At 39.2% G+C, this 27,195-nt stretch overlaps 1 protein-coding gene across 1 annotated transcript in view; it reads left to right on the forward strand.

The window, feature by feature from the left end:
• The window catches only part of DMD (dystrophin), a gene marked incomplete at its 5' end in the record, with an annotated part of 60,942 nt that overhangs the window by 16,692 nt on the left and 17,055 nt on the right, over positions 1 to 27,195 (forward strand). Inside the window, 8 exons of the mRNA XM_010073569.1 lie at positions 368 to 479; positions 5,467 to 5,603; positions 6,378 to 6,416; positions 11,032 to 11,097; positions 12,426 to 12,491; positions 15,640 to 15,798; positions 24,202 to 24,445; positions 24,808 to 24,931. Coding sequence (XP_010071871.1) covers positions 368 to 479; positions 5,467 to 5,603; positions 6,378 to 6,416; positions 11,032 to 11,097; positions 12,426 to 12,491; positions 15,640 to 15,798; positions 24,202 to 24,445; positions 24,808 to 24,931 — 947 coding nt within the window. The remainder of the gene's footprint in view (positions 1 to 367; positions 480 to 5,466; positions 5,604 to 6,377; positions 6,417 to 11,031; positions 11,098 to 12,425; positions 12,492 to 15,639; positions 15,799 to 24,201; positions 24,446 to 24,807; positions 24,932 to 27,195) is intronic.

Raw genomic sequence — 27,195 nt, forward strand, 5'->3', positions numbered from 1 at the left:
ATTACAGTTGTACTTCGTCGGGACATTCTGTGTTAGGAGTCACGATGCAGACCAAAAGAAGTGAAATTAGCATTATAGAAACAAAAAGCTTGGTGGTGTCTTTCATATGTTACAAAAGAATGATATTGTAGAAATCTTTGCTGTTTCTCAGTGTTAGAAAGTTTTTTGAAGATTCAGATCTTTGATAAACATCTAGGCAGCAATAGCTGTCCTTCAGTTTGCGGAGGAGGATTGCCTGGCATTGCACACTGTGAGATGTCTCAGGGAAGAGAATTTACTAATCCAGAAGACAAGCTGATAGGAAGCATTCACATACCAAGCTCTGAAACCGTGTTGGTTTTTTTTTTTTTTTTTCCTCCTCTTTTAGGTACAGAAGTTTAAAGCACTTTAACTATGACATCTGCCAAAGTTGCTTCTTCTCTGGCCGTGTTGCAAAAGGTCATAAAATGCACTATCCCATGGTGGAGTACTGCACACCAGTAAGTAGCTGTTTTACTGACCCTTACTGTCCCTACTTATGTAGAAAGGAAAAACTTCATTTCCTATGTGCAAGGTAATGGAGTATTTGGGTGGCTTTTCTTTCTCCCCCTGTAATTAAATCACCTTTTGTATACTATATATGCCAGCAGTTTCTGATGCTTAGTAAAGGATACTCCAATGGTCTGAAGTAAATTGAAGTTCGTTGTTTGTAATATATTATTGTGTGCTAATGACTAGTTCTGTGTTCAGTGCCATTGGACACTATATGGATCCAGCAAGAAGCCTGTGATTTGTGCAAATACTTATTTTAGGTCACAATGTTTTCTCCGTATGAGAGTGAGATTTTTCTTCCTTTCCTCAGCAAGGTGTTTTCCCCACAACACTAAGATTGCATTTTTAAGTTCTTCACTATTTAGTAGTACCTTTGTATTGGATGATCACTTGATGATATAAAATACCAGGTAAGTTCTCAAGAGGAGCAAGTTCGATTTAATTTCTGAAGACTGGAAGGTGAGGTCTTCAGTGCAGCACAGTGCAGATGTGCTACACTGGTGGTGCAGTGAGAGCTTGTTTCGCAGCTCTCAAAAGGATCGTTTTTGTGTAAACATTTCTTTAATACCAGACAGCTGGCAAAGGAAGTAAGGAAGTGCCATATTACTCACAGTGTGCTCCTTTTTTTCTTTTTTCTTTTTCTTTTTTTTTTTTTTTTTTGCCACTCATGACCAGGGTAGAAAGGCACAGATCAGAGGAGCTCACAAGTTGTCCTTCCGTGATGCAGCATGACTGAGATTTCATCTGCCTTTGCTATTGTTTGTGGTGGTCTTGAAGCAGTGTGCTCTCCGGTTATCATTTCCTAGCTTGATGGGATGGTCCCTGGTCTTATACTTTCAATTGCTAGTCAGATATAAATGGTGAAAATAAAGCATCAAAATTACAGGCTAGCCTCATAAAATTATGTGGTCTTTCTGTTTTCATCCAAACAAAAAGGCAGGGCCAAAATAAAAGACTCTCAGCTTATCTTAGAAACTCAGGAAAGAGAGGAAAAAATATTCCCCTAAAATATTATAGTAGAGCAAAACCAGTATTTTGTTAGTTTTAATTTATGGATATTTATTTACATTATCAACATTTCCTGTAGCATTTAAATGGTAGTATTTAATCTGAATCTCTGCAAGGGCAACTAAGGTGCGTTGGCTAGCTTTTTGTCAGTATTCGTCAGCTGCTGCTTTTCAGCATCGTCCCCCAAGGGTTGGGGTTACTGGAAAGGGCAATGTGCCTGAGCTGCTGTACAAGGCAGAGGGAAATGCTGGTGCTGCCTGGGCAGGTCTGAACAGCCTTCTCCATCGCAGGCATTCCTAGAGCACATGCTCATGATCTGAGTAGTAGGCAGAGCGAGTGAGTGAGCAAGCGACCAACCAGCCGCATTAGAGCATTCCTTCCAGCTGCAGCTGAATATCTCCTTGCTGAGTTGGCTGTGTCTTTGTTTTGCAGTTTGCCGCTCTTAATCTTGCTAATAAGTGACATGGGAGATTTGTGAACGGTGCACAGAGCTAATATCTTGCTACTGTTTTCTTAACCTGTTCATAAGATGTGTTTTGAGGAGAGAGAAATAAAAAAGGATTGTGAGACAGCCCCGCAGCCTGTAGCAGCTCATTGCAACCCGAGGTCCAGCAGGTTTCTGTTCTCCCTAAAAATACAGATTACTAACAGGCGAATATGGTGGTGTACAGAAAGCTTGCAACCACATCCAGATTGCTGGATCAGAATAAAGAACCATTCACAGCCAGTACATTTTTTTGTGAATCCTGAACTCCAGCAGCCCATGCTAATGTGCCGTGCCTGGCTGCACCAGCAGCCAGTTGAATTAGAGAAGGATTAACTCAGTTAAAAAAAAAAAAATAAGTGAATGTGACACACAGCAAGCCCTTACCTTTTTTTGTGTTGCTGCTATTGAAAAAATAAACCCAGGTACTGTGTGACTGAACAAGACATCCAATGAAGCTATCATGTCTAGTATGTAATTGTTTTCTAAATAAATGATGAAAAGGGGTTTGCAGGTGGCAGAGCATTTTTTCCTCTTCCTCCACACAAATCTCGTACTTTAAAATGCATTTTGGCAGACAGCGGGCATGTGATTCATTCTTTGATACATCTTTGCAGTAGCTAGATATGTACAATGAAGTGTTTTGATATTTTTATTCCCCTTCCCTCTTACTTCCAGGAAATTCTGGAGCACTGCAATCTTTTAATTCTGCGTAGGGGGAATTTGAGAGCTCATGCTAAATGGCTGAGGGATGTGATAACTTTTCCTCTCTGCAAAAGGTTGAGGCAGAATAAGGGCAGGTTCCCTAATTTTCATTTAGACAGAAAAATTGCAGCAATTATTCCTGAAAGCAACACAGCTCGATTTATTGTTCAAGAAGTGGCTTTTAAAGAGGTTTCAAATAGAGAAACTTCTAGACTGGGTTTTAAATGTAGGATAATTTTTCTGTTTGGGTCTAACAAACGGTGACACACCAGCATAAAAAAAAACCTTGTTAGAAGGAAGCATGTCTGACCAAGATACCTTTCTGCAGCTGGTGTTCACAATTGGGGCTGAGGTCTGGCGTGGGGGCTTGGCAAGGCACTTTCTTAAACTAAAGTGGGAAAAGTCAGAGGGTGGTAAAGTTCTCCTTATGTCGTGAAATAGTTTTGGTTTTGGAAAATGCTCAGACAAGCTGCCTATGTATTGCTTTGATTTAAGAGAGCTGGGATTCTGAAACTCCACTGTCTTCCTCATAAACCAGTTCTGTTGAGAATTTTGTGTTGTATTATTTTACTCTGAAAATCATGTGGAATAAAACATCTGTGGAATAAATCAGAAGGTTTCGCTGAAAATAGCCTCAGTCTATCATCTTGTCCACATAATAGTCACATTTTCTTTGCCTTTCTTGTGCTCCTTGAACATTCTTTAAATGGAAATTGGATGGTATGAGAGGTACCTGGTGCTTCTAGTTGTCAGTGGCAGATGTATTTTCTTCTTGGGATTCTTGTGCTACCAGCTAGATCAGGATGTTTCTGTGCAAACACACTGTTTTACTGTTTGGTTGGCGTGCAGAAGGTTCAGGGGAGCAAGGTGGGGTAACAGTCCCAGGAAGGTCAAAGTGGTGAATGTTTTATTGTTAATAATGCCTGAAAACACTTTAGTCCAAATTACAGTCAAATGCAATGGAAAGTGTTACAACACTGAAATTTGACAAAGCAGGAATAAATGGTTATAAATGACACAGGTGAACAAACTGAACAGAAAGCTGTGCTTAATCCATTTATACCGAGACTAAATATTACAAGTTTTTCTCTGTGCCCAGCAGATGTGCTCTGTGTGCTCTCCTGATGCCGTCCTTGTGAGGAGCTCTCCTAGCAGGCATTGCAGATGGCATTTGGCAGAGGGAGTTCCCTCCCGCTGGGGTGTGCGACGCCACCTCCGTCAGTCCCCTTTCTGAAGTCTCTCTGGGTGGTCTGGGCATACTTAATCTCTCCCTTTCCCAAAATATCTTTACTTATGATTTATTGAGGAAGCAATATTATCGAGCATTATCTCAGTTTATTGAAAATTCAAGAAACTGCTGCTGTCCTGGCTTGTAGGTGCTGCTGTGTCACTTGTCTGCCAGTCATTGCTCACACCAAATTTTCCTACCATACAGACTGACCAGAAAGACAGCCAAATTCTCTCCAGCTCATGTATGAAGGTTGTAGGTGTCATCAGTACAGGGATAATATTTGTCCTTTCTATTAATGCATTTCAGTCCTTCTGCAGGTTGTTTTTCAGGGACAGCATCCTTAATTTTTCTACCTGGGCAATCATTAAAAATATATACACCTGTGTTTCAGCAGCTCAGTGAAGCTTGGCTTAGCTGATAGGTCCCAGCACCTCTCTAAATAGAAGGCATAGAACTCGTTAAAAAATGTCAGAAAGATTAACTTTTCCCTCATTTCTTTCCTTCAATTAGATACACTGGAGAAGTAATATCGTTATGTGGGTCAGGAAGAACTTAATTTACTGTAGAAGAGCAGTATTTCAGTGTCGAGTGTCTCTGTGAGGTGCAGAGAAGGGAGTGCAGCCTGACTAAAGTAACCAAAGTCTTCCATTAAAATTCTTCAGAAAATCGCCTGACTCTTAATCAGGCTCACAAGAAGTCTTGCATCTTCCCTGCAGACATCCTTTGAACTCTTCCTGGCACATTCTGGTCTTTAGGAAACTTAATTCCACTTTGTGCTCCTCTGCTGGTCTCTACAGCAGCAAGGAAAGCCGACTGCAGGCAAGGGAGTAGAAAACTTTGTGCAAATTGTACTCTCTTCAGGGTATTGATCTTAAATGCCTGCTAGCTTCAGATTAAACAGGCTCAAGAAGAAATAACTGATCTAAGAGCTTTCAGCAGCTCTCACCTGCTTTTTGTTTCTCTTTGATCAAAACTTTGATCAAAATATTAATGGCAGAGGAGGCTGAGAAGAGAAACTCGAAAGAAAACGTACCGAGAATACAGGTCTGACTTTCATAGACTGACAAGTCCATGAGAGGTAGATGACAAGCATGCACTAAGAGTCAGGATCCAGCCAGTGAAGCAGCTAGCTGGACACACGGACTGGCTGTGTATCCTCCATTACATCCATTTTAGTGCTGAACACAAAGGAAGAAGGGAGTCCTGAGCCAGATGAGGAAATGACAAATTCCTGTCTGAATATTGCTTGTCCTCTTGAGATCACCTGAGACAAGGCATGAGCCTGTCAGGGGTTTTTGGAGCTTCTTTTCCTCCTTCCTCCCCACCAGCTGTGCCATTGTAAGGGGATGGTGATAAATAAATAAAGTTTGCGGTTCCAGAGGTCAAGCTGTTGGCAGCTCTGCTTGGTGTGGCCACAGCTTTTCCAAGTGACCCAGCAAAGGAAGAGGCAACCAAAAACCGTAATAACGTAATGAAAGATGATTTCATTGTGATTTCTGGCTTTCAGACAACTTCAGGAGAAGACGTCCGTGACTTTGCCAAGGTACTAAAAAACAAATTTCGAACAAAAAGATATTTTGCAAAGCACCCACGAATGGGCTACCTGCCTGTGCAAACTGTCTTGGAGGGAGACAACATGGAAACGTGAGTAGCTCTAAAGCGTTTAAGTAGCAGTTCATTTGGTATGCTCTTTGAGCTCCCCAGCTGGTGCCAACTCCCTTCACTTCCTAAATGCATAAAGCCTCTTTATTTCTTTCATTTCTGTTAACCTTGGCTGGCAGGAAGACACAAGCTGGGATTCCAGTTGCCATTGCCTCTACCTGTTTTTACCTGGCCTTATACAGGAACTTCAACTTGAGTTAGTAAAAGAAAAATACTTACCGTCTTACTGACAGCTTATAAACTTCTAAGTTTGATATGGCAATTTGGAGACTAATGATCTCTTCATTAAATTTTTATCTGCCTCCAAGTGGGTATCTTTCAGTGGTTTTATTTTTTTAATTAGGCTACTGTGTTTTCAAGCTTTCCAGCTGATTTCTTCTTTTCTCACCCTATAAATTTAGTCTTATTAAATGGCTTTGATGCCTTTATGGAGAAAAAAAAAAAAAGCAATAATGATGCACATGGAGAAAGCCATGAGTTAACCCAGTTCTCTTTGGTTTTTTTTTACAAGTTTAATCGGTTGTTTAATGGCAATTGTATGCAGCTTGTTCTCGCTCTCTTTCTCTTTTTTAATTTTAGATTTCAGTTTTTTTCTCACTTTTTGGTTGGTTGCTCTTCACAGACATTCATGTTGCTCTGTTGGATTTCTGTTTTTTAGTTGTGATTTTTTTTTTGTTTGTTTAAACCTTTCTGTAATTATTTTGCTGCTGAGTTTCTTCTGCCTCTCTCTTCACCTCCTCATTTTTTGTCTTGCAGTCCTGTTACTCTGATCAACTTCTGGCCAGTAGATTCTGCGTGAGTACTTTTGCTGAAGTGTGCTGCTGCTGCTACTGCTGCTGCGTTCCCTCACTTTTTTTTTTTGTTTGTTTGTTTCTTTGTTTAGTTTTACATAAATTCGTTTCCTTCTTTCTTTATGATTATTTTATTTGGTGCACTCTCTGAAGGAATCTTTTGATGCCAAATGAGTAGAATGGGATAAATCCAGGCATTTCCAGCAGTCGTGGATTGTGCACTGTATACTCTTTCTGGAGTATGTATTTTCATTGAATTAACAGGGATTTTGGTGCAGTCCTACTAATGCTTATGAAAGTTTGTCATTCAAAAGCTTGTGTTTCTGAATAAGTGTTGATCCCTCTGAATGTATACTAATGCTTTTTGAAAGATAGAAATTGAACTTGATAGATCTAATTCAGTTTCAGGAATGACAGTGCTCTGTAGATAAAGCTATAATTTGGTTTTATGTGCAACCATGCACATTTGTGTGCCGTAATTAATCCAAAGCTCCCTGGTCATTTTCTTATAGCTTTTTAGATGCAGTAAGATTTGTGAAGGCAAGTTGAAATGGGGAAATGTTTACTGTATTTTTTTCAGCAGTTAAAAAAGCAGGATTTTTCAGCTGTGAAATGGATTTTCATTCTTGCATCATTCCTGCACGTGCATTGTCTTACTGTTGTAGTAATACCCTCACCATAAACTAAAGATATATATAACTACCATTGTGGCATTTGCTACTACTAGTGTTACATGGATGATTTAGAATAATGTTAAATAAGAATTATTTTTATTCACATATTGATAACTAATGAGAAACTAATAAATAGAATTTTATATATTTCTATATGCTGAAATGTATATGGCTTGCACCTTCATTGAATTTTTGTTAGAATAAACAATAGTGAAATGTATATATTGGAATATTGATTTATAATTTTCATTTGGAGCATGAAGTATTGGGAAGTTAAGTGAAGTACTCTCAGAAATTTAAGCAACCAAGAAACACATCTAGTACTGGAAACCTCATATGTTTGAGGATTTACCCACATAAAACTTCAGAAGGCTAGAGCCAGACTTAAAAAGAGGGGCTTTGAACTTCAGGATACACTTTTTGTTTATAAATGCAGCTGGTGATGATTACAGCATACTATATACTCAATGTGGATCTGTATTTATTACCCTTTAAAACAATTGAAGAGTTAAAAGTAACATTTAAATAAAGCTTGGATAATATGGAATGCCATTGCTTTGTCTGACATAACATGAAATTAAGCTGACATAACATGCTTAATTCTAGTTACTTACAGTAATAACATCATGTAATGCCTACACCAATAGCTTCACACCAAAGGTTTGGTGTCGTATAGTATAGGGAGTTTACCTTGCATGCAATACTTAAGAAAACTTGAGAAATACTGAGAAGCAGGATTTGTATGGAGAGGTTGCACCTTTTATCAGACCAATTCAGGTATCTTCCTGAGCACAATCCTTTTGTCTGGTCTGACAAGAAAACAGAAAATTAAGAAATGAATAGTGGCTGGAAAGAATTGCTCTTAATTTTGTTCTGCCAACTTTGTTCCTTTCCTTCATTCTGGACTACCAGGCTTACACCACAAGTTACTGAGCTACCCTGGTTTAAAGCTGTTTCTCAGTTAGGGACCTGATTCCAACTTTGAGAGTCAAATCTCTTATTCTGGCTATCATAAAACTTTCCTATGTTTTCTGAGATCTTGACTTTTTCTGGTGCTTTCATGCCAGTTTTCTGGTAATATGCAAAGTCCTCCAAAATAGCATAAACTGGCAGTGTTCAGCCATGCTGGTACTATCCTGACATCAACATGGGGTATACCTGGAACTGTGTATAAATACATATGTATATATTTTATTTGTTAGAAGCTGGTGATTCCGCTTATTATCCAGTACTTTGCAGAGATATTCCGCTTGCCAGGCATTAAAGGGACAGCTCACACTTTTTGTGAGAGATGTGCTTTTTTACTTGGACTGTGGGCTGTCAGTGGCATAAATATAATTTACTTGATTCTACACATTCAAGAAGCATTAACTGAAATGCTGAACAGAAAGAAAAGTGCTCTTGTTCTGCCAGCCAGGTCTCTGGGAGTGCAGGGAGTTGCAGGAGGTGGTTATGTGCCACTCAGTCACCACTTGAGTTACCTGGAATTTCCCAGGCTGTTCCTGCAGACCCCAGCTTAATCAATGCAGCTGTGGAGCACTGGGATGGTTATCTTGGCTAAATATTGGCTATGTCTCTCAGCCTTCTTGCCGACTGTTCAAACTGATTAGGTGGGCTGAGTATGTGTGCTCAGAAAGGAGGGACGGTGAGCTCTAGCGCAGATGGTCATCTAAGATGGTGTCTACACAACAGCCTGCAATGCAGCACAGTCATTCTCAAGCTGGCTCAGATACTGGCAAAAGCATACTTCTGAGCAGCTGAATTCAAGAAGAGGACTGCAGTGCTTCTTAACAGGATTGCTTTCGTAAGCAAGCTTTTTAAAAACTGTTTGAGGTAGATCTCCATTGTAGTATGTTCTGAAGTGGAGAAAAACCTAGAAATGTAGGTTTCATCCCCTGCCTGCAGTTGACAAATGGCAAAACCAGCTTCAACAAGTTAAACAACACTGTGTTTTCTTTAAAGTACGTTTATAGTACACACCTTGTTCACTTCTGAAGGTGAAGCTTGGTTTCATGGCAGCAAGTATGCCATCATGCAGTCAGGCCCATCTTTTGCCTTGCACTGCTGCCAAAAGGGATGTCAGTTCTCCTCATTGCCCAGTTCATCCTTGCCAGGGGCTGCCCGTGCCTTTGTACTGGTACAAATACATGTGCAATGCCAAGGTAACAGGGACTGGGAGAACGATCTAGCTCAAAACTAAAGCTGCTTTTAAAACAGATTGCCTAGTCTGCGCATGGTATTGGCAGCAACATTTGTGTGTGCATTGAAACCAAGACCTCTTCTTTCATTGATAGTAGCATCTTAGACCAACTTAACATCTACTGTATGTCAAACAAATAAACAAATGGGGATAGCATAAATTTATCAGAAAACTGTTATCTTGCTCTGTAATCCACTGCTCTAGATAAATTGCATTCTTTTCCCCTCCCTTCCCTTTAGCATCGATGTTCTCACACAAAATAGAGTATCAAGTTGCAGAGGAGTAAGTGCCCATTCGCATAAATCTCTGCTGTACTGAGGAACTCTGTGAACTGAGTATTTATCCTCTGGTATTCTATGGTAATGTTTGAACATGTGATGGGTAAAAGTACAGTCAGAGGCCAAAGCTCATTTCAGACAAAATGAGATTCAGGATACTTGGCCTGTAATGTCTTAAAAGAGAAAAACTTTGCAGTTCTGTGAGAAGAGACATTAATGATGATGAATTTTGTGGTCAATGATGATGATGACTAATGTGATGACTTTCAGCTCTCTTAATTCAGAATTTTCTAGAGCCCTTTACAGACCAGTTAGAAAACTGGAAGGTGACCAATCTAGCAGATTCACTGCAGGATTATCAAACTTCTAACATGGGAGCTTTATGAACCACAAGATTATTATAGTTTTGGTTTATAACGTGAAAATGAAAAACTTATCTGCTCTTGCAATGCAGTGCAATTCCAGTTGGGCAGACCCAGCCTGAAACACAGTATCCAACAATTTAAAATGAAGGGAAAGTCCTTCCTCAGTCAGGAGTTCCAGAAGGAGAGACAGCAAGAGATGGAATAAAGAGAAGTTGAAATTTAGCTAAAATACAAAATTACCATACAATTTGGGAAGCTGCATCATTTTTTATTATTCCAGCACCTCCTGATACGTGTAGATGGCAAAATCCCCCACAGCAGTAAAGGGTGCTCTCGGAACTGCATAGGCAGCATAATTCAATTGTGATGTTTTCCAGAGTTGAGGCTGTAAGAAACAATACTCTGTTTCATGAGAAAAGTCCCATGAATTGTTTTCATCAACAAAAAAAGTGAAGAGGACCTCATACCATCTAATTTGTCAGGCAGAAAACCCAAAATAGTTGACGGTGTCCTATATAACGCACTGATCTACAGTTCAGATTGCAACTCTGGAAAGTTGCTAGGTAGAATCATCAGTGTCTACAGCGTATTATTAAGGGCTCATTTCAGACATTTTATGTTTCTTGTATTTATTTCTAGTTGCTTGTCGAGTAGTCCTTACAGGCTCTTTTGGGTGGGATATGCTGGAAGCAGCTGCTAGAGCAGGGCAGGAGGCAGAGGAGAGGTTCCCAGCAGGGCTTTTGCGGCTGGCACAGGGCTGCACATGAAGCAGAATTACCCATGAAGGAGGCAGGTGTGAAGGGAAAACTGGGGAGAAAGCTCATCCATAAATGCTTTGGAAAAGGGCTCTTTGGGTATTGGCGTGAAGAAGAGTCAGTTCAACACACGGATTGCAAAATGGTCAAAATCCTCAGTGTGGTACCACAAAATGTTGGAGCAATGGCTTGAGGAGGTATGCGCAGCACATGGAGTTATAACTTGCTGTTTATAAAACATAGTGTAAGCATAAGGCATAGAGATGTGAGGGTATAGGCATAGCTAAGTGTCTTTTTACTTATAAAGGGGTATTGTTTGTGATTAATCAGTGTTTTCTGCCTTATAGGCCTGCCTCGTCCCCTCAGCTTTCACATGATGATACTCATTCACGCATTGAACATTATGCTAGCAGGTATGAGACCAGCTGGACATTAGGCAGATCTTTTTCTAAACAATCATTTTTAAAAAATATATCCCAAAGGCTAGCTGCTACCTGAGCACTTCTTAAAGAAACACAGGGTTTGGGGTTTTGCTTTGCAGGCTCTAGGATGGAGAGCATCACCCATGATTGCTACTAACCAGCCTGTCAACTAACTTGCATGCCAGAGCATCTGTGTGGTCAGAAGTGGCCTTTAGGTCCTGTGGGGTCTTCATTAAGCTGTGCACTCAGGTTACCAACTTTCTAATGAGGCCTTTAGCAATAGGACAAGGGGTAATGGTTTTAAGCTAAAAGAGGATAGATTCAGACTAGATACAAGGAAGAAATTTTTTACGATGAGGGTGATGAAACACTGGAAGAGGTTGCCCAGAGGTGGTAGATGCCCCATCCCTGGAAACATTCAAGGCCAGGTTGGATGAGGCTTTGAGCAACCTGGTCTAGTGGGAGGTGCCCCTGCCCATGGCAGGGGGGTTGGAACTAGATGACCTTTAAAGGTCCCTTCCAATGCAAACCATTCAGTGATTCTATGATTCTTCATAGGGTTTTGTTTGTAATAGGGACCCTGGTGTAATTGTACAAATCAGAAGAGCAGAAACCTCCAAACTTTATGTGAATCTCAAGTGCTGTTTTAATGTTAAGTAATTCACCTCGTGGAATACCACAAATTAGATTTTTCCTTGATTTGGAGGATTAAAATAGTAGTGTACCACTGCTTTAGTTCACTTGTCTGCTTTCATACTGCTCTTAAAAATCAAAAAGTGGGTTCATTGCACAAATATGAATACGTTTTTCCACCAGGTGAGCAAATTTGCAAGGGCTGAGGTAATGAAAAAGTTATTCCAGCCTCCTCTTTCTCTCCCCCAAAATCACTTGCAGGAGAGGTATTTCTGAACTATGCAGGATGTTTAGGAGGGGCTGAGTGTTGAAAACCAACGAGAAATGACTGATTGTTACAGTTCTGATGATGATATTGCCAGGTACAAAGCAATTTGTGTAATCCCCTGGCATCCTATGGCCTTTCTTTGATTGTGGAATTAATTAATCATGAGGAGTGGAATATAACCTCAGAGAAAGGGCTGAAAACTTAGAAGTGAGTTTAGCCAGGTCATTGTAAAAAAATAAACAATCCTTTATGATAGCTTATTGCAAAACTTTTTGGTAATCAGCAGTGAGTGTAAATTAATTTGAGTTTCAAATTCATTGAAAACATTACGCTCTTTAATTCTTTCAGGAATGTTAGAGCAAATACAATTTCTGGAAAACATAATTGATTTTAATGAGTCTTGTTTATTTTTCCACAGGCTGGCAGAAATGGAGAACACCAATGGTTCTTATCTAAATGACAGTATTTCACCTAATGAGAGCATGTAAGTAGGCTGTTTTAGTATTGTTGACGTGTTTTCTTGTGAAGGTTAATAACTTGTAATGAAATTTCTGTAGTGCTGAATTTGCATGGCCATGTGCCACATCTGGTTCAATTTCATGATGAACTCATGTTGTTTCAATTTGTATTATAGGATCTAGATTTATGGCTTATAGCTTAATACCAAATTTGTGCAACAAATGATTGATACTTTCAAAATTAAAATTACTAATTTCTTCCAAAAAATTACCGATTTCTTCAGCAAATAGTTCTCATATTACTTGGAAAAAAAAAATGCTCATTATCTTATGTGTTTTAAGGACATAGATAAAAAGATAACCCTTCTAACTGAATTGCAAGCTTAATCATGGTTAAATTGCTGTAACCTAGAAAATGTTGTGGGCAAAGTGTAATTCAAAAGCTTAGTGGGGCTAAACAGAAATCTTTGGTCTACAAATACATGAGATACATTGCAAGTGTAAGCCAGGAGGGACTCATCCTCACTGTGAAATATTAGAAGTAGTAAACTTTTAAGTTGGACAGGTCACTGACAAGCATTCATTGTACTACTTTAAATGTAAATTCATAAATATAAGTTTTAATTTTTAAAAAGTAGTTCCATCTAATGTCACACCGAGACCTTTTTGTGGTTTTCTGACAGGATAATGTATTTTTCCTATCTCATTGCTTTCGTGATCTTGTTTATTCTCTGAATGAAAGGGCATAAAACTAGAAAACTGTGAGTAATGTTTCTGGAAACAGGACAGAAGCATGTAAGTCATTGTCGTGTTTGAAAGTTTGGTCTGAGTTAATTAACTACGTAGGAGAAGCCATAGCACAGATTCTAAATCAATCAAACATGAAAAAACTCAAATACCAACTTTTCTGAAAGTTTTTTTTTTTTTATTCTACATAATCTCATTCTTGCTACAGTTTAAGGGGTGGATTTTTTTGAACATTCATACACGTTCTTATTTTTATTAAATTTGTAGTGTTCCTTTAAAGCACAGTACTCTGTCCAGTATTTATTCACTTAAATTGAGATTCCAAATCATTAGTATTTTATAAGGTTGGTGTGAGCCTGTGAGATGTTCTTGGATAATAATAAAGCACTTTGTTTCAAAATAGTTTCTCTTTTGACTTGGTGGGATTGTTACCTACCAACTTTGAAAGAAAGATCCCCTATACAACCAAGTACATTATTTTAATATATTGGTTCAAAAAAGAGAAATTTAAAATGACACCTCAAAACTAATACATACACAGTGTCAGTATAGTTTCATGCAGTTAATGAAAACGTTGTTTCCAAGTTGTATGTCAATTTTGTATTGTTATGGATAGTAGTAATGCTATTATATATGGAATTTCCCATTGTCCTCACTGTAATATTTCTGCGTCCTTAGTCACAAAATCTGACCTAAGGAGTATCTTTCGTATTATGCTTTGGTCTTACTGTTCAGTTCATTCTTTGGTTAATTAAAAGTTGTATTAATATGATTCATTTCATAAATTAATCACTAATGGTCCAGTTTGTTACTCAGTTTGTATTATTAAAGTGAGAATAAACCTGTACATTCTGAATTTTGGAATAAATGTGATCCAGATATAAATTGCAGCAAAATCAAACCTCACCATGAATTCACAACTGTAATTCTTTCAGTTTTGTTTGTCAGGTTATGCTTAAGTATTACTTGGTGACATTCTTACGGGTTTTGGATTATCTGGCTTATAATTGCCGTTAGAGCAATAGATGGAGACATGGAAGGAGGGAAATAAAGAGATAATATGTTTATGTGCCACAAAACATTTTTATATGTAGTGTCATTGCAATTATGTATACAAAATATGTGCAGGATGAAAAATCACATGAAAAGAGTATGTCTTTCAAAGTGACATATTGCAGTAGTTATGTGACTTTTTCATTGTTCACTCACTTAAGATGCGTAAGGATATTTATAAATGCAAAGCAGTTGGTTGAAGGAAATCACAGTTGAAGTGTTTTGTGAAAAGTATAAATTTAGGAACTGGGAAGCCTTTAAAATTTTGTTTAAAAAAGGAAAGGATGCATGTTGTGCAAAATTACTATTTCCCTTTTATGAACTCATGTCAATGTGCTCTATGTTGCTCTCGCACTCCTGCAGTCTATAAAATAGCATCAGTAACATTTTCAGGAAAAAAATGGAAACAAAATTCTAATTTTTGTACAATAACAGCTATTCAAAATGCCCATTAAATTCTGGATTACAAATGTAACAGAAAAAAAACTAGACAATTATTTTGCTATAAGTAAGTACTACCAGAAAAACAAGATTCCCAACAGCAGTGTAATTTTTCTGTCCTTGACTTATGGTGTCAATAGAAATCTACCATGGTTTCTCACAGTTAGTGCTAGTGTGTTAACTGTGCAGTTTAGGGCCTGGATGCATCTCCTCATCACCTAAAACACCCATTTAATTCTGGGAGGTGGTCAAGGTCTTCAGTACTGGATTTGCTTTTCTCTTCCAGAGATGTTTCTGTTTCAAATGCTGGACAGCTTAAGGGGTAACAGAAATAAGAAAAGAGATCATAAGTATTAAATAGAATATATTTGTATTCTGACAGTGTACATTATTTGTTCAAAAAATAATAAAAAAAAAAAAGCCCTCAGTGAAAAATAGTGTAATTTCATTAGATTAAGGCAATAATTTTATTTCACCCCATTTACAATTTTATAGAGAAAAATAGCCAAATAGAGGACACCTTTATTAAATAAGGACAGTTTGTAGGTCTAAAAACAAATGCCTTGCCTTTGCTTGAATGACCCTTGTGCAACACAGATCAGGCAGCAGGAAAATGGATTTTTTTCTCAAGCAAATTCCTAATTGAAGTTAGGCAAAAGAGGAAAGCTGCAGTTGTCAACTGTAGTAAAACTCAGCTTTAAGTATCTGAGAAGCAGAGGGGAAGAGAGGTGGACTCAGCAGAGAAGGAAGATTATTAGAGACTCAGTGAGACAGTTCAGCAGATTTTGCTTTAAGGTACATTGCTGTTGGTTAGGAAGAGTTCAGCAAATCTCTTAGTAAGAAATGAGAGACTGGGAGTGAATCATCTCCTCACACGCCTTGCGAAGTTAAAGACAAAGAAGAGAACAGCCTGTTCTGTCATCTGTTTTCCAGAGACGATGAACACTTGTTAATCCAGCACTACTGCCAAAGTCTGAACCAGGAGTCCCCCCTGAGCCAGCCCCGAAGCCCTGCCCAGATCCTAATTTCTCTGGAGAGTGAGGAAAGAGGGGAACTGGAGAGAATCCTCGCGGACCTGGAAGAGGAAAACAGGTGGGTGACGCCGCTAGCTGCCACAGCCCCCGGGCGTGTACTGCAGGGAAAACGAGAGCTTTCCCTCTGTAAGTGATGAGGCTGACATCCCATCATCATTAACTTGTTCCCGCTTCCAGTGCGGTGATGAGCCAGCACTGTTTCTTTCACAAAACCTCCAAAATGGCAAGCTTTGAAGACCTACATGGGTCATGTAATACTCATGGTGCCACCTGCGACAAGCTCTTGGCTGTGTTTTATATTTCCTTCTGTTCTGCTGTTTCCTTTATTTCCATAATAGTAATGAGCTTCATAAGAGTGTTACTTTATTTTGCTGTTACATGAGGGAAGGAAGGGCGTGGAGATTTCTGCACCCCTTTCAGGAAAGGACAGGCAGAGTTTCTTGGAAAGACAGGCTTTTCTCAGAAACGTTGGTCACTGGGATACATGAGGTTTTGAAATGTTCTCAACTCATTTAAAGTAAAGAATCTGAAATAATTGTACTGTACAGTTAGATGGAAATCATTTTGATAGCATTTTTAGGGATAAAATTAGTTATAAAGCTGCATCTTCTTCAGACAAATGAGTGCTTCCATGAAGGTTAAAAGTTGGGTCCTCTTCTCTTTCTATTTGTTTGGTGTTGCTTCTGGTAATTTCTTTAGCCTTTCAATACCAAGTATTGTTAACCACTTTTAATTTCAAGTTTAATTTTAGTTATCTTCATTAATCAGAAAAAAAAACCCCAACTGGATTCTTGCAGCATCAGAACACTGCAGTCCTCTTTCCATGGTACTCTGGAGCCTTGGGCCATCAGTATAAAAACTGGTAGATCTTGACCCTGGCGGATTCATAATTGCAACCATGAACTACCAAAGTCAGACTGTAAGATAGAAATTATTTAGATCTAAAAAAGACCCTGTTTTTATTTGCCTTCTGCTGTCTTCAGCTTTTATGGAAAGTCTATTGGCATTTTCACGTTCTTGTTTCTTACTTCTTTAAGAGCTAGGGTGCTTTTGTTTACATTGAAGGTTTAATGCGGTAATAATTTACCTTAGGCATGTCAAGAAAGTAATGCAAGAGTTGGCAGAGCCATAGATTTTCTCTCCATGCATGTCTTCTTTGGATGGTACTAATCAATTACAGTGGCTTCAGCACGCCACCATCTCCATGAGACTGTTAGTGGGACTTCTTTACAACAAGCGGAACTTGGACTTGCATGGAGAAGCCTGAAATAAGCTATCACCCAGAACAGGTGGAAGATGTAGATCTGCCTTCTGGTTCCTTCTGGACTTGCATCAGCTACTCCTCTGAAGATTAAACCCATTTTTCCGTATAAGTAATATGCTTCAGCCAGACAGAGGAAAGAACCTATTCTCCATAAATGCCAGGTTTTATTTGTATGTAGACTTAGCTCTTTAAATCCCCAGATGCAAGGATGACTAATTTAACTAATAGTTTGTTTCACACATGCTTTTTTTATTAAAAGATGGAATTTGCTGTAAGAGTTACTTTTTAAATCCTCCATTATTTTTTCATGCCCTCATGTTTCCAGTTGCGTTGCACTCTCTGTGAGTTCGAACTACACAATCTTCAGGCCAGGCTAAGCTGAAGATCAAACTTCTAAAATCTAACTTCTTTCTATGAGGAATTAGTAGCAGAGAGAACACCTGGAGATTATGTTTCTGCCTGCATGAAAAATACTGGCACAACATGCGACAGACATATCATAGAATCATAGAATGGTTTGGGTTGGCAAGAGCTTAAAGATCACCCGGGTCCACCCCCCCTGCCATGGGCAGGGACACCTCCCACTAGACCAGGTTGCTCAAAGCCTCATCCAGCCTGGCCTTGAACACCTCCAGGGATGGGGCATCCACAGCTTCTCTGGGCAACCTGTTCCAGTGCCTCAGCACCCTCACAGTAAAGAATTTCTTCCTAATATCTAATCTAAATCTACCCTCTTCCAGCTTAAAACCACTACCCCTCATCCTACCACTACACTCCCTGATAAAGAGTGCCTCCTTTACATATAAATAATAATAAACTGGAGAGTGAGAAATAAAGAGGAAGGTTCAATACACATTTTTTATCAGGAAGATTTGGGAGAACAGAGGATCAGCAGGCATCAAGGATGAGGAAAGTGTTTCATGCAGAAAGCTGTAGCAAACAAAGCACTTGCTCACTGAACTGCAGTGAGCTTTTGTTTGAAACAAACCCGACTTCTTACTACATAGCACATAAAGCCCAACTACTTTCCAAAGTGGAGAAAAGTCAGTATTTTGAAATAAGCCGTTGTACTTTGCATTTTCAGGACTTCTGTAGTTAAGAAATACTGGGTAACTAGTACAATACAGATAATAAGATAGCTTCATTTTCAGGGGAGGGGTTATTTTTTAAACAGCATTAGGTAGTGAATCATGGCAGAAGAAAAAAAATCATAATGCTTTTCTGTCTGTATACAAAATAAGCTACCCTCCAGAAAGCAGAATGGCTTTTAAAGCAGCCTAGTTTTAGATTAGAAAGGTAGTATATGAACACTAGTATAACATGGAGTTAAATAACTAAATAGGCTAAAAAAAATCCATTTCAGGGTTTATGCCTTAAATCTCAGTATGATCTTTATTTAATATAACAACTACTAATGAAGAATAGCACATTAAATGATCTCTGATGAGAATTACACCTTAAAAATACCTATTTTGAAGTTTGCCGATCCTGGATTAAACAAGAGCTGTGGACTGGAAGCTTGGTTATAGCCTGTTGTTTTTTGATTTGTGCTGTTATAGGCTCAGTTAGGGATGAGATGCCACTGCAAGTAACCTTGCCTTTTGTGGATGGTTCAGGTCTCAGAGCAGCATGGAAGGAGAGGTCTGTTTCTGTAGGACAGCGTGGAGGTCACACTGCTGTGATTTTCATTGATTATGACAAAATCATGACTTTTGTCTCTGCAAACTGCTATAAATAACTTGTACTTAAGATGTGAGTCGGATGCTGAAAAGTGAACAAGTTCTTGTTGTCCTGATAGCTTGTCACAGCCAGATAACTATGATTTTTATGGAGGAAACACCGATTCCTGTTTAGAAAAATAAACCCTTCAGACTGGATCAATCGGGAGCCATTCATATAACTTATGTGCCTTTTAAAAACAGTCTTGTCCCTTTAGATTTCTGTTTTCTAGTCTTTTTTTGTCCTTTGAGATTGTGCAGACCTTTTTTGGCTTATTGCCAAAGGTAATCAACAACCTGGGACCTAATTCCTTGTGTGAGCCCAGTTCCAGTGAGTGAACATATATTCCTTCCCATGCTGATCCTAAAAATCCTCAATGAGTAAATGTTGTTTATTGTCGCAGCATGAAGACTGAGTGAATCTATTGCTTGGAAATGACCTGAGAATAATGCAAGTCCTGCTGTGACCACCTAGTCCTCAGCCCAGACTTAAAATACCTGGATTGTTTAACTTCCATTGTAAATACCTTGGGTTTTGTGGCTAGAGCGTGTCTCCTCACCGGTGCTGAACTGGATGGGATGCTTATGCCTGGAAAGGCAAGTGGTTGAGCAGCTAGCAGTGTTAAATAAACAGTCATCTTCTGCTGCCCATGTTGACCAGCTTTCGTTGCATGCACTTCGGATGATTTTTGACAATGAAGATTTAGCTCTCTCTGCTGTATCTTGTACTATTTTACAGTTAGAGTCAGCACGTTGAGTCATTTCTCGGCAGCTCTGGGAAAGCTGCATCAAGTACCAACAAGAAGCAATAAGACAATATTCAAAACACTTCATTGTCATTTCTCTTTTTCTTCCACTCTCTACAGTTTCCTGCTTTTCAAAAAAGACCTTCTCCTTTTTGCTTCATGTTTTGACTTTTCTTTTTCTCTTTTGAGCTGCTTATTGAATTCTGACCTCCATTTGGTTTTCAGCTGCAGTTTCTGGTCTCCAAATATTTCCATCTTGACTTGTTACTCAAATGAAAAAGACTCTCTGAAATTGAAATTTTGAGGTTTTGCTTTTGGACAGTTTGAAAAGATCTGTTGCCTATTTTAAATCCTTCTGAAATGTATTAACCAATTTATAATCTAACTTAGCTGTGACAAAGTTCTGACTGGTTGGTTGTTTTTTTGGTTTTTTTTTCAGTTCCAAGGACCCCTTGTTAGACATTCACTATTTATCTGCTAGTATTTTGAGACCTTGGTGCTTTTGTGCCTTGCAAATATGACTTCTTTAAATAATTTATGGCTAAAATTTGACTGTTAAATCATTTATATTTGCTAAAATGTGAGCATTTTAGAGAACATTTTCAATTGGTGAAAATGTTTCATTTGAGTATTAGGCCTTCCGACTCATGCTCAGTTTTACATTACATGGAATATTGTGATAAGACCATTTCTTATGTATTTAATAAACATAAAGTAATCGTGCTATGAAGGCACTATTACTGTGCTGCAATATCAGATCAAAACACAATTATAAAACTGTGCCAAAAACATTTTGAGATTTCCTTGAGAGTAAATGTATTTCTGAAACAGAGAAGACAGATTTTTGGTGTCCATCTAGAGGGGTACATGACATAGTTTATACTGTAGGATACAGTATACTGACTAGGATGTACTGTGCTAGCATTAAATATGATTTTGCATACGATTTTGAAGTTACAGAGACTCAGAGCTTTTTGCAAAGAATTAAAATACTTTCCTCCTAAAGAAAGTGTACATTTCTTAGTAGTTTAGTTGAATCAAGATCACTGACATACTTCTGCAAAAGGGAGACTTGTCTTGCATTCTCTTCTTTTCCTCCTAGCAGTACTATAGCAAGAACTTGGTAAACAAGATCTCCAGCTGGAGCTATTTGCCTTTCCTTTGTTTTCCTGACTTGCACCAGGAGCGCAGTGGGCTGTGTGTCACTGGGGAAGCACTAATACCCCAAATCTCAAAGCTGCCCCGTTTCTGTGCAGCTGTAGTGTTCCTTCACATCTGAAGACTGATGAATGGCCTCCTCAAATAAGTTCCTTCTGTATGGTTGCCAGTAGCGAGAAAGTGATGCATTTCTAAACATACCGTGGCTCCTTTTAGTATTTATTTTGGCATTGAAGAAGTGGAACCAGATTTTCTGAGTGTGAAGCATCGTAAGTAAACTCTGGCCCTCTAGGCAGGGACAGGGGTAGGTGGTTCAGTTACCAGCTTTGTCCGTTTCTTCAAACCACTGATTTCCTGCAGGGAGATGAAAAATAACATGAATTCACAAATTCTCAATTGCTTGTGAGAGGACTACTCAGCAAATGGGGTCCACTAGGATTTCCGTTACCAGACAATTAATGCTGCCAGTGATAGATATGATTAATAACTCATGAGCTCTTTACTACCCAGCTGTTCACAGTTGCATAAATCAAAGTTACATTGTATGCTTCCTCTGTTATTTTTCTTCATGAATGCTTCAAAGAGGTGCAGGCATAGTGAATGGAATATATAGAATTTTCTTTGAATATTTCTCTTGCTGAAGTAGAATATCTTTTCCCAGTGATCAGAAGGTGCAGCAGCTTTGTGACAGCCAGATGGAAAAGTCACCCAGCCTGAGCTATGGTGGAGGGAGACTGGGTTTCCCAATACTGCCTGTGCTTGCTCAGTTGCATTCATTTAGAGAGGATTAGGCTTTTATCCCCTTTCTTTTACTTCCCATTTTATGCTGAAAATGTCAGAGAGCGCCTTTCCTTGGGAGACGGAGGCTGTATTGTGAGGGCTGTGGGCAGTGCCTTGGGCACCTGGCTTGCAGCAGCAATCCTTCATCACCACACAGCTTAAAACTATTACAGGGATAGGAGTAAGAGCAGATTGTTCTCTCCTCTAGGTTATTCTTACAGAAGCTTTCAAGTTCTTTCTTTTTTGATTTTCAGCTTTTTTGACATAGGTTGATATAAATCTTCATTACTGTATGTTAGATCCCAATTATGATGTTATTGATCATCTGCACTCTGCATCACTCTTACAGCTATGAAAGAGGTTGCTCTGTTAAGTCTTAATTCTCTGGACTACAGACTCTGCAGCTGAACTGAAAAGGTGCAGCTGGAAAACTGAAGTGACACAAGTTCTCAGGACAAACTCATGCCTCTTCAACATGACATTCCTTTGTTCTAACAATACTACTGTAATTACAGAACTCACAAATTCAGACAAATCTCTGCTTTGATAATATTCAATATGCTTCAAAACATTTTTTTTTTCTGTAGGCTTTCAGAAAGAGTTTTAAACTGTTTTGTATCAAACATTTTTATCTGAATTACTCCCTGGTCCTCACTTGTTTTTCAACACCATAGTTACTGGAAGGACTTCTCTATATTGATAAGTGAGGCAATAATTGTAGATTTATTTGTAGCAAGGTACCTGATTATGTTGTAAGTACAACCAAGTACATCTGTTTAGTTTCCCTTATGATGATACTTTATGTTTTGCTTTACAGCACTTTGAACATTTGTTTCTGCTGTTCGTAGAGTATTGCCTGTATCGTACATCTGGGAAATTCCTCACAGGGTAGCGATAGCCACAATCTACAGACTTGTGAAAAACAAGCTTAATGATCAATCCTGTGTAAACCGTAGTCCACAATAAGACCACGTGTGCTACTGTTGTCACACTCATGCCTGTTCCCTTCTGTATTTTTATTAATTATTCACCATTTAATTCAGCTAGAAGAATCAGAAGACATTAATTCATGTGGAAGGCAACACCCAGTATAGCCCTTCTTTCTTTCTTCCAGATAATTTTAATGGACTTGAAACTCTACATTTCATTAAAAGAAAAAACTTTCTTTGAAAAAAAAACCTCCATAATCTCCCCTGTTTGTGTGGCTTTTAGAGAAATCTTGACTTTGGGGACAACCTGAATTTAAGAAGGATCAACCCCTTTTTTAACCTTACAAAACTTCTGCAGAGGAAGGATCGTGTAGGTCAGACATCCCTCAGGGATCATGTTCTTGGGGGGGTGCCACAGTCCCAGGTTAGGACACGTCCATCATGCAGCTGCTGAGGGGCACAAGTACATTTGAAGAACAGTCAGTAGCCTGTCTTTGTTCTTGGCATTTATTTCTTATCCACGTGAAGTGATGCATACTGCTTTAGTTCTTGTTCTGGTGACAATAGCGTACCTTTAGAAGTGTTTCAGAGCTTAATAGAATTTATTGGGAGGTTTCTGAGGCGCTATTAAGCCTGCAGAGCAAACTGTCAGTGTGTATTGTCGTTTGCAGGCAGAAGAACTGGCAAAAAATGCCTGTTCTCACAACCTCAAATAAGACTGAGTTGGAAAAAATAAAATCTGGGTCACTGCTTGTGATGAGTAAGCAGTTACCAGAGCCTGGAGCCATTTTTACCCCCCCTCTGGGAAGCTGTAAGGGAACCACATAGCAGCAAAATCCCAGTGCAGTTTCTTGGGCCTCCCTTGCCTGCAAAGTTTCTGCTACAAGTTACATTTTTTGCATTTTTGGACTGTGTTATCCCTAACAAGGTGTCATTTTCTTGCCTTCTGTGCTCTTCCTGCTTGGTAGGTTATTTTTTTCATGTGAACAACCGTTTTACTGGAGTAAAATGGGAGTTTTACAGAATAAAAGTACAAGCTTAGAAGTGTCATAAAGTTACAGTAGAATGCAGCACTCTGGACGGGGCAGTCCGACTGAAGGTGTAAATTACAGCCCCAAAAGTCAGGGCAGTGCAGTTTAACAGATTGGCTCACTACTTTGTCTTTTCCTCATCTTAGGTTAGTCATTTTGGAGCTAGGCTGGAAGTGCAGTTGCGAATATGAAGAGAGGAGAATGATGTGACCCGACTGACGACAACAGAGTTGCAAATGAACTCCCGAGTTCTGTGGTTTGCTCTGACTTTTTAGGCTGCCTTTGTGTCTTGGCTTTCTCATCTGTAAAACAGACAGGCTGGCCAGGTGGCATCCGCTTTGATTAGTGTTTGTAACGTGCTTTGATCACTCAAAGTCCTCTTTTAGCACTAATTACTCCTCGAGTGTATTCATGCGTGGAAGCGAACAGGCAGTCCGGCTTCTGCTGAGAAGGGTAAAGCGCAGGAAGCTGGGGGAGGGCTGAGCCCAGGACAGACCGTACCCAGGCTTCAGCAGGGTGCCTGGAGCCCAGCCAGCCTTCTGCCTCCTGTGCCCTGGAAGGGAATTAACTGAATTCTGGTAATGCAGAGAGCATTGCTTGTATCTCAGGTCCCTATAGAATCAATTCTGTGCAAATCCGCGAGGTGTAAGCCTACGTACAGCTGGATTCAGCAGAATGAAAGGCTGGTGGTGCAGGTGAGCCTTTTCACCTGCTAGTGAGACACATCACATCACACCACACGAGAGGAGGTGCCTTCTCCCTGCCCTGTGCAGGGGGTAGCCTGCCCTCCCTGGTCGGCTTTGTAAACCTTTTCCTCCTTGTTACTTCACAACAGAAACTTGCAAGCCGAGTACGACCGTTTGAAGCAACAGCATGACCACAAAGGACTGTCTCCACTGCCGTCCCCACCAGAGATGATGCCGGTTTCTCCGCAAAGCCCGCGGGATGCTGAGCTCATTGCAGAAGCCAAGCTGCTTCGCCAGCACAAGGGCCGCCTGGAGGCCAGGATGCAGATCCTGGAGGATCACAACAAACAGCTGGAGTCACAGCTGCACAGGCTGAGGCAGCTGCTGGAGCAGGTGAGTCTTCAGGCCTTTCTTCTAGTTCTCTGTAGAGTCATCTTCTGAACAGAGTGTGAAGCGTTAAAGCATTATCAATTGTGACAACAGACCAAGAAATCATATCTGTAGACGCTTGTCAGAGAAAAATATTAGATTGTTCTACAGGCTACAAGTGAGAAGGTGAAATCATGTTTCGGTGTTCTTATTTAGTCTTCTTCCTTGTTTTATTCAGAATTTAAATCCATTGTTCGCATGGATATATTTACTTAAAAACAGACAGAAAATTGTGTGTGTTTATGGAACAAATAAAAAAGACAGATATAAAGATTTGTGCAACTGTACTGAGCTGTTAATAACACCTCTTTTTTGAAAATTTTCAGCCACAGGCAGATGCCAAGGTGAATGGTACAACACTATCATCTCCTTCTACCTCTTTGCAGAGGTCAGACAGCAGTCAGCCAATGCTTCTTCGTGTAGTTGGCAGCCAGACTTCAGAAACCATGGGTAAGATAACAAAGTTCAGATTGTCATAGAAAATAGCTGTAGTCCCATTTTCCCCAAAAAAATAATCCTTAAAGACAGAAAATACTGTGCTCTCCTGTTTAGTTCAAATGAGAATGAAGTAGACGTTTGCAGTGGTCTTAGATGTCATCTGGCTGTTTACATCTTCATTACGGTTCAGGCTTTTGCTTTTCATTGTGATGCACACAGTAGCATAGATACTTTGACATTAAACACAAAGCTCAGCCAGGGCTCGACTTCAGAAAACAAATATCACTGAAAAGCTAACTATTTTATTCAAACTGACTTTCAGCTATTAAGCATGACATGACTGATTTAAATATATGTAGTATTAATTATGGCTAGGAAATGAAATGTATGATTAATCATTCCCATGTTAACTGATGTGATCTTATGTTAATATGTCACGGCTCAATCAGTAGGATTGAGCTGTCACTTGTAGGCAGTGCTCATCTAGTGTCTTTTCTAAATATCACATCAGATGTGATAATGAACATCATATGAGTTTTGGAGTAAGGTTAACTAATAATATTCTGTAGCTAGAGGCTGGAATTATTATTTTGCTGCTTTTAGTAACTGCCCTGTAGCATTTTCCTGATTTCCTCTCTGTTAAATAATGAATAAGTATTTATTACCAAGTAGTAAGGATTTTCTGCTTAGTAAAAAAGCAATCAAGCGTTGCAGCATCTTTAAGCAAATGTGCTTAAATTAATTCAACAAGTTAGTATTTGAAATCTGATTATAATATTCAGCTTCGTACACAGAAATTCATTTAGTGTATATTAGAGAGAGGCTTTGTGGGGAGAGTGAGAGGCTTCACAGAATCACAGAATGTTAGCGATTGGAAGGGACCTTGAAAGATCATCTAGTCCAGTCCCCCTGCCGGAGCAAGAATAAGCTTAAGTGAGAGCTTTTGTCTTCACTGTGGTTAGTGAAAGGGTCGATGACAGTGAGAAATCGAATGGGAGGGGACATTCTGCCGTGTCTGAAGTGCCATCATGGTGGGAGATGCAGCTTGAGCTGCTCAGGGGATTTTTCTTCCATCCTGGGTGTAGTCAATAACATCAGCCTGTGCTGTTATCAAACAAGCTGAGTTCTGTAAGCCCTACAGCAAAAAAATGTGAAAGAAATTGTACCTTTAGGAATGCTGAAGTTAAATCCTGAGGGTGAGAGTACAATCACAGGTAAAAGCAGTTTCATTTCGATGTTTCTTTAATTGTATTACTAGTGAGTAAATATTTTGCTATGTATGGCATACACAGAGTAGACAAAACGTATCAGTGGAGTAATTTGCATCAGCTTTCTGAAGAAATGTCAAGAATTTCATCACATAAGAGACATTAAATAAAATACACAAGAAAAATAGGAAGACAGCAGTTCCGAGCCATCTTACTAAAAGTCTTGTAGTTTCATATTTTATCCTTTAGTAGGAAAAAATACAATAATGTACTTCTTTTCATTTCACTCGATATAAAATTGTCCCCATTTAACTTGTGAGACTGGAATTAATTAACACACACATATAAACTGATAAAACTTTTTAAAAGCAAATATTTAGACATGACTTGGGTTTTTTTCTTTGTTCAATTGAGCCAATATGTGAAAGGACGCTGAGATGTTGAATCGTTATCAGTATGATCGTGTTGAGACCCAGTAAAGCAACACTGTTGGCCGCATGGAGCGAAGCTTATAAAAAGAATCACTAACTGAGCTAACAAACCGCAACTAATTCAGTTTGTTGAGTCTCCTTTCACACCAGAAAGCTTTGCTTGCTAGACTGAGAGTTTTCTGAAGCGTGACTTAAAATATTTGTGAATTGTGAAGGGAACCAGAGCGTGCTGTAAATAATTCTCCCATGCAGCAGTCATGCTCCCAGTAAAGAGTCATAATTTTTGAGAAAATACTGAGGATCTCTCAGGGGATGAGGTAATGTATTGGTAGCTTTTATATCTTTTTCTTTTAGAAAAGGAGACCTTATTTTTTTTCTTTGAATGTAGACCCACTGCAGTTCTCTGTCTCTGTGCTTTCTCAAGGAGAGATTACTGTAAAAGGTTTTCCACCAGCATTGTTGTCCAGCTTTTGGATAAAAGCAGCAACCCACTCAGATCCTAATTTACAAATAGGAGAGCTTATTCCTTGATAACCTGAGATACACCTGGGCAAGTGGAAAGGTTCTGCTTTCCTCTCATAAAATCCTAATGAGAAGGTCCTCGTCTTTGGCCTTTCTCCTCAGTAATGTAGCAGTG

This window comes from Pterocles gutturalis, unplaced genomic scaffold (genome assembly GCF_000699245.1).
Source record: "Pterocles gutturalis isolate BGI_N339 unplaced genomic scaffold, ASM69924v1 scaffold22022, whole genome shotgun sequence".
NCBI classification, from domain to species: domain Eukaryota; kingdom Metazoa; phylum Chordata; class Aves; order Pterocliformes; family Pteroclidae; genus Pterocles; species Pterocles gutturalis.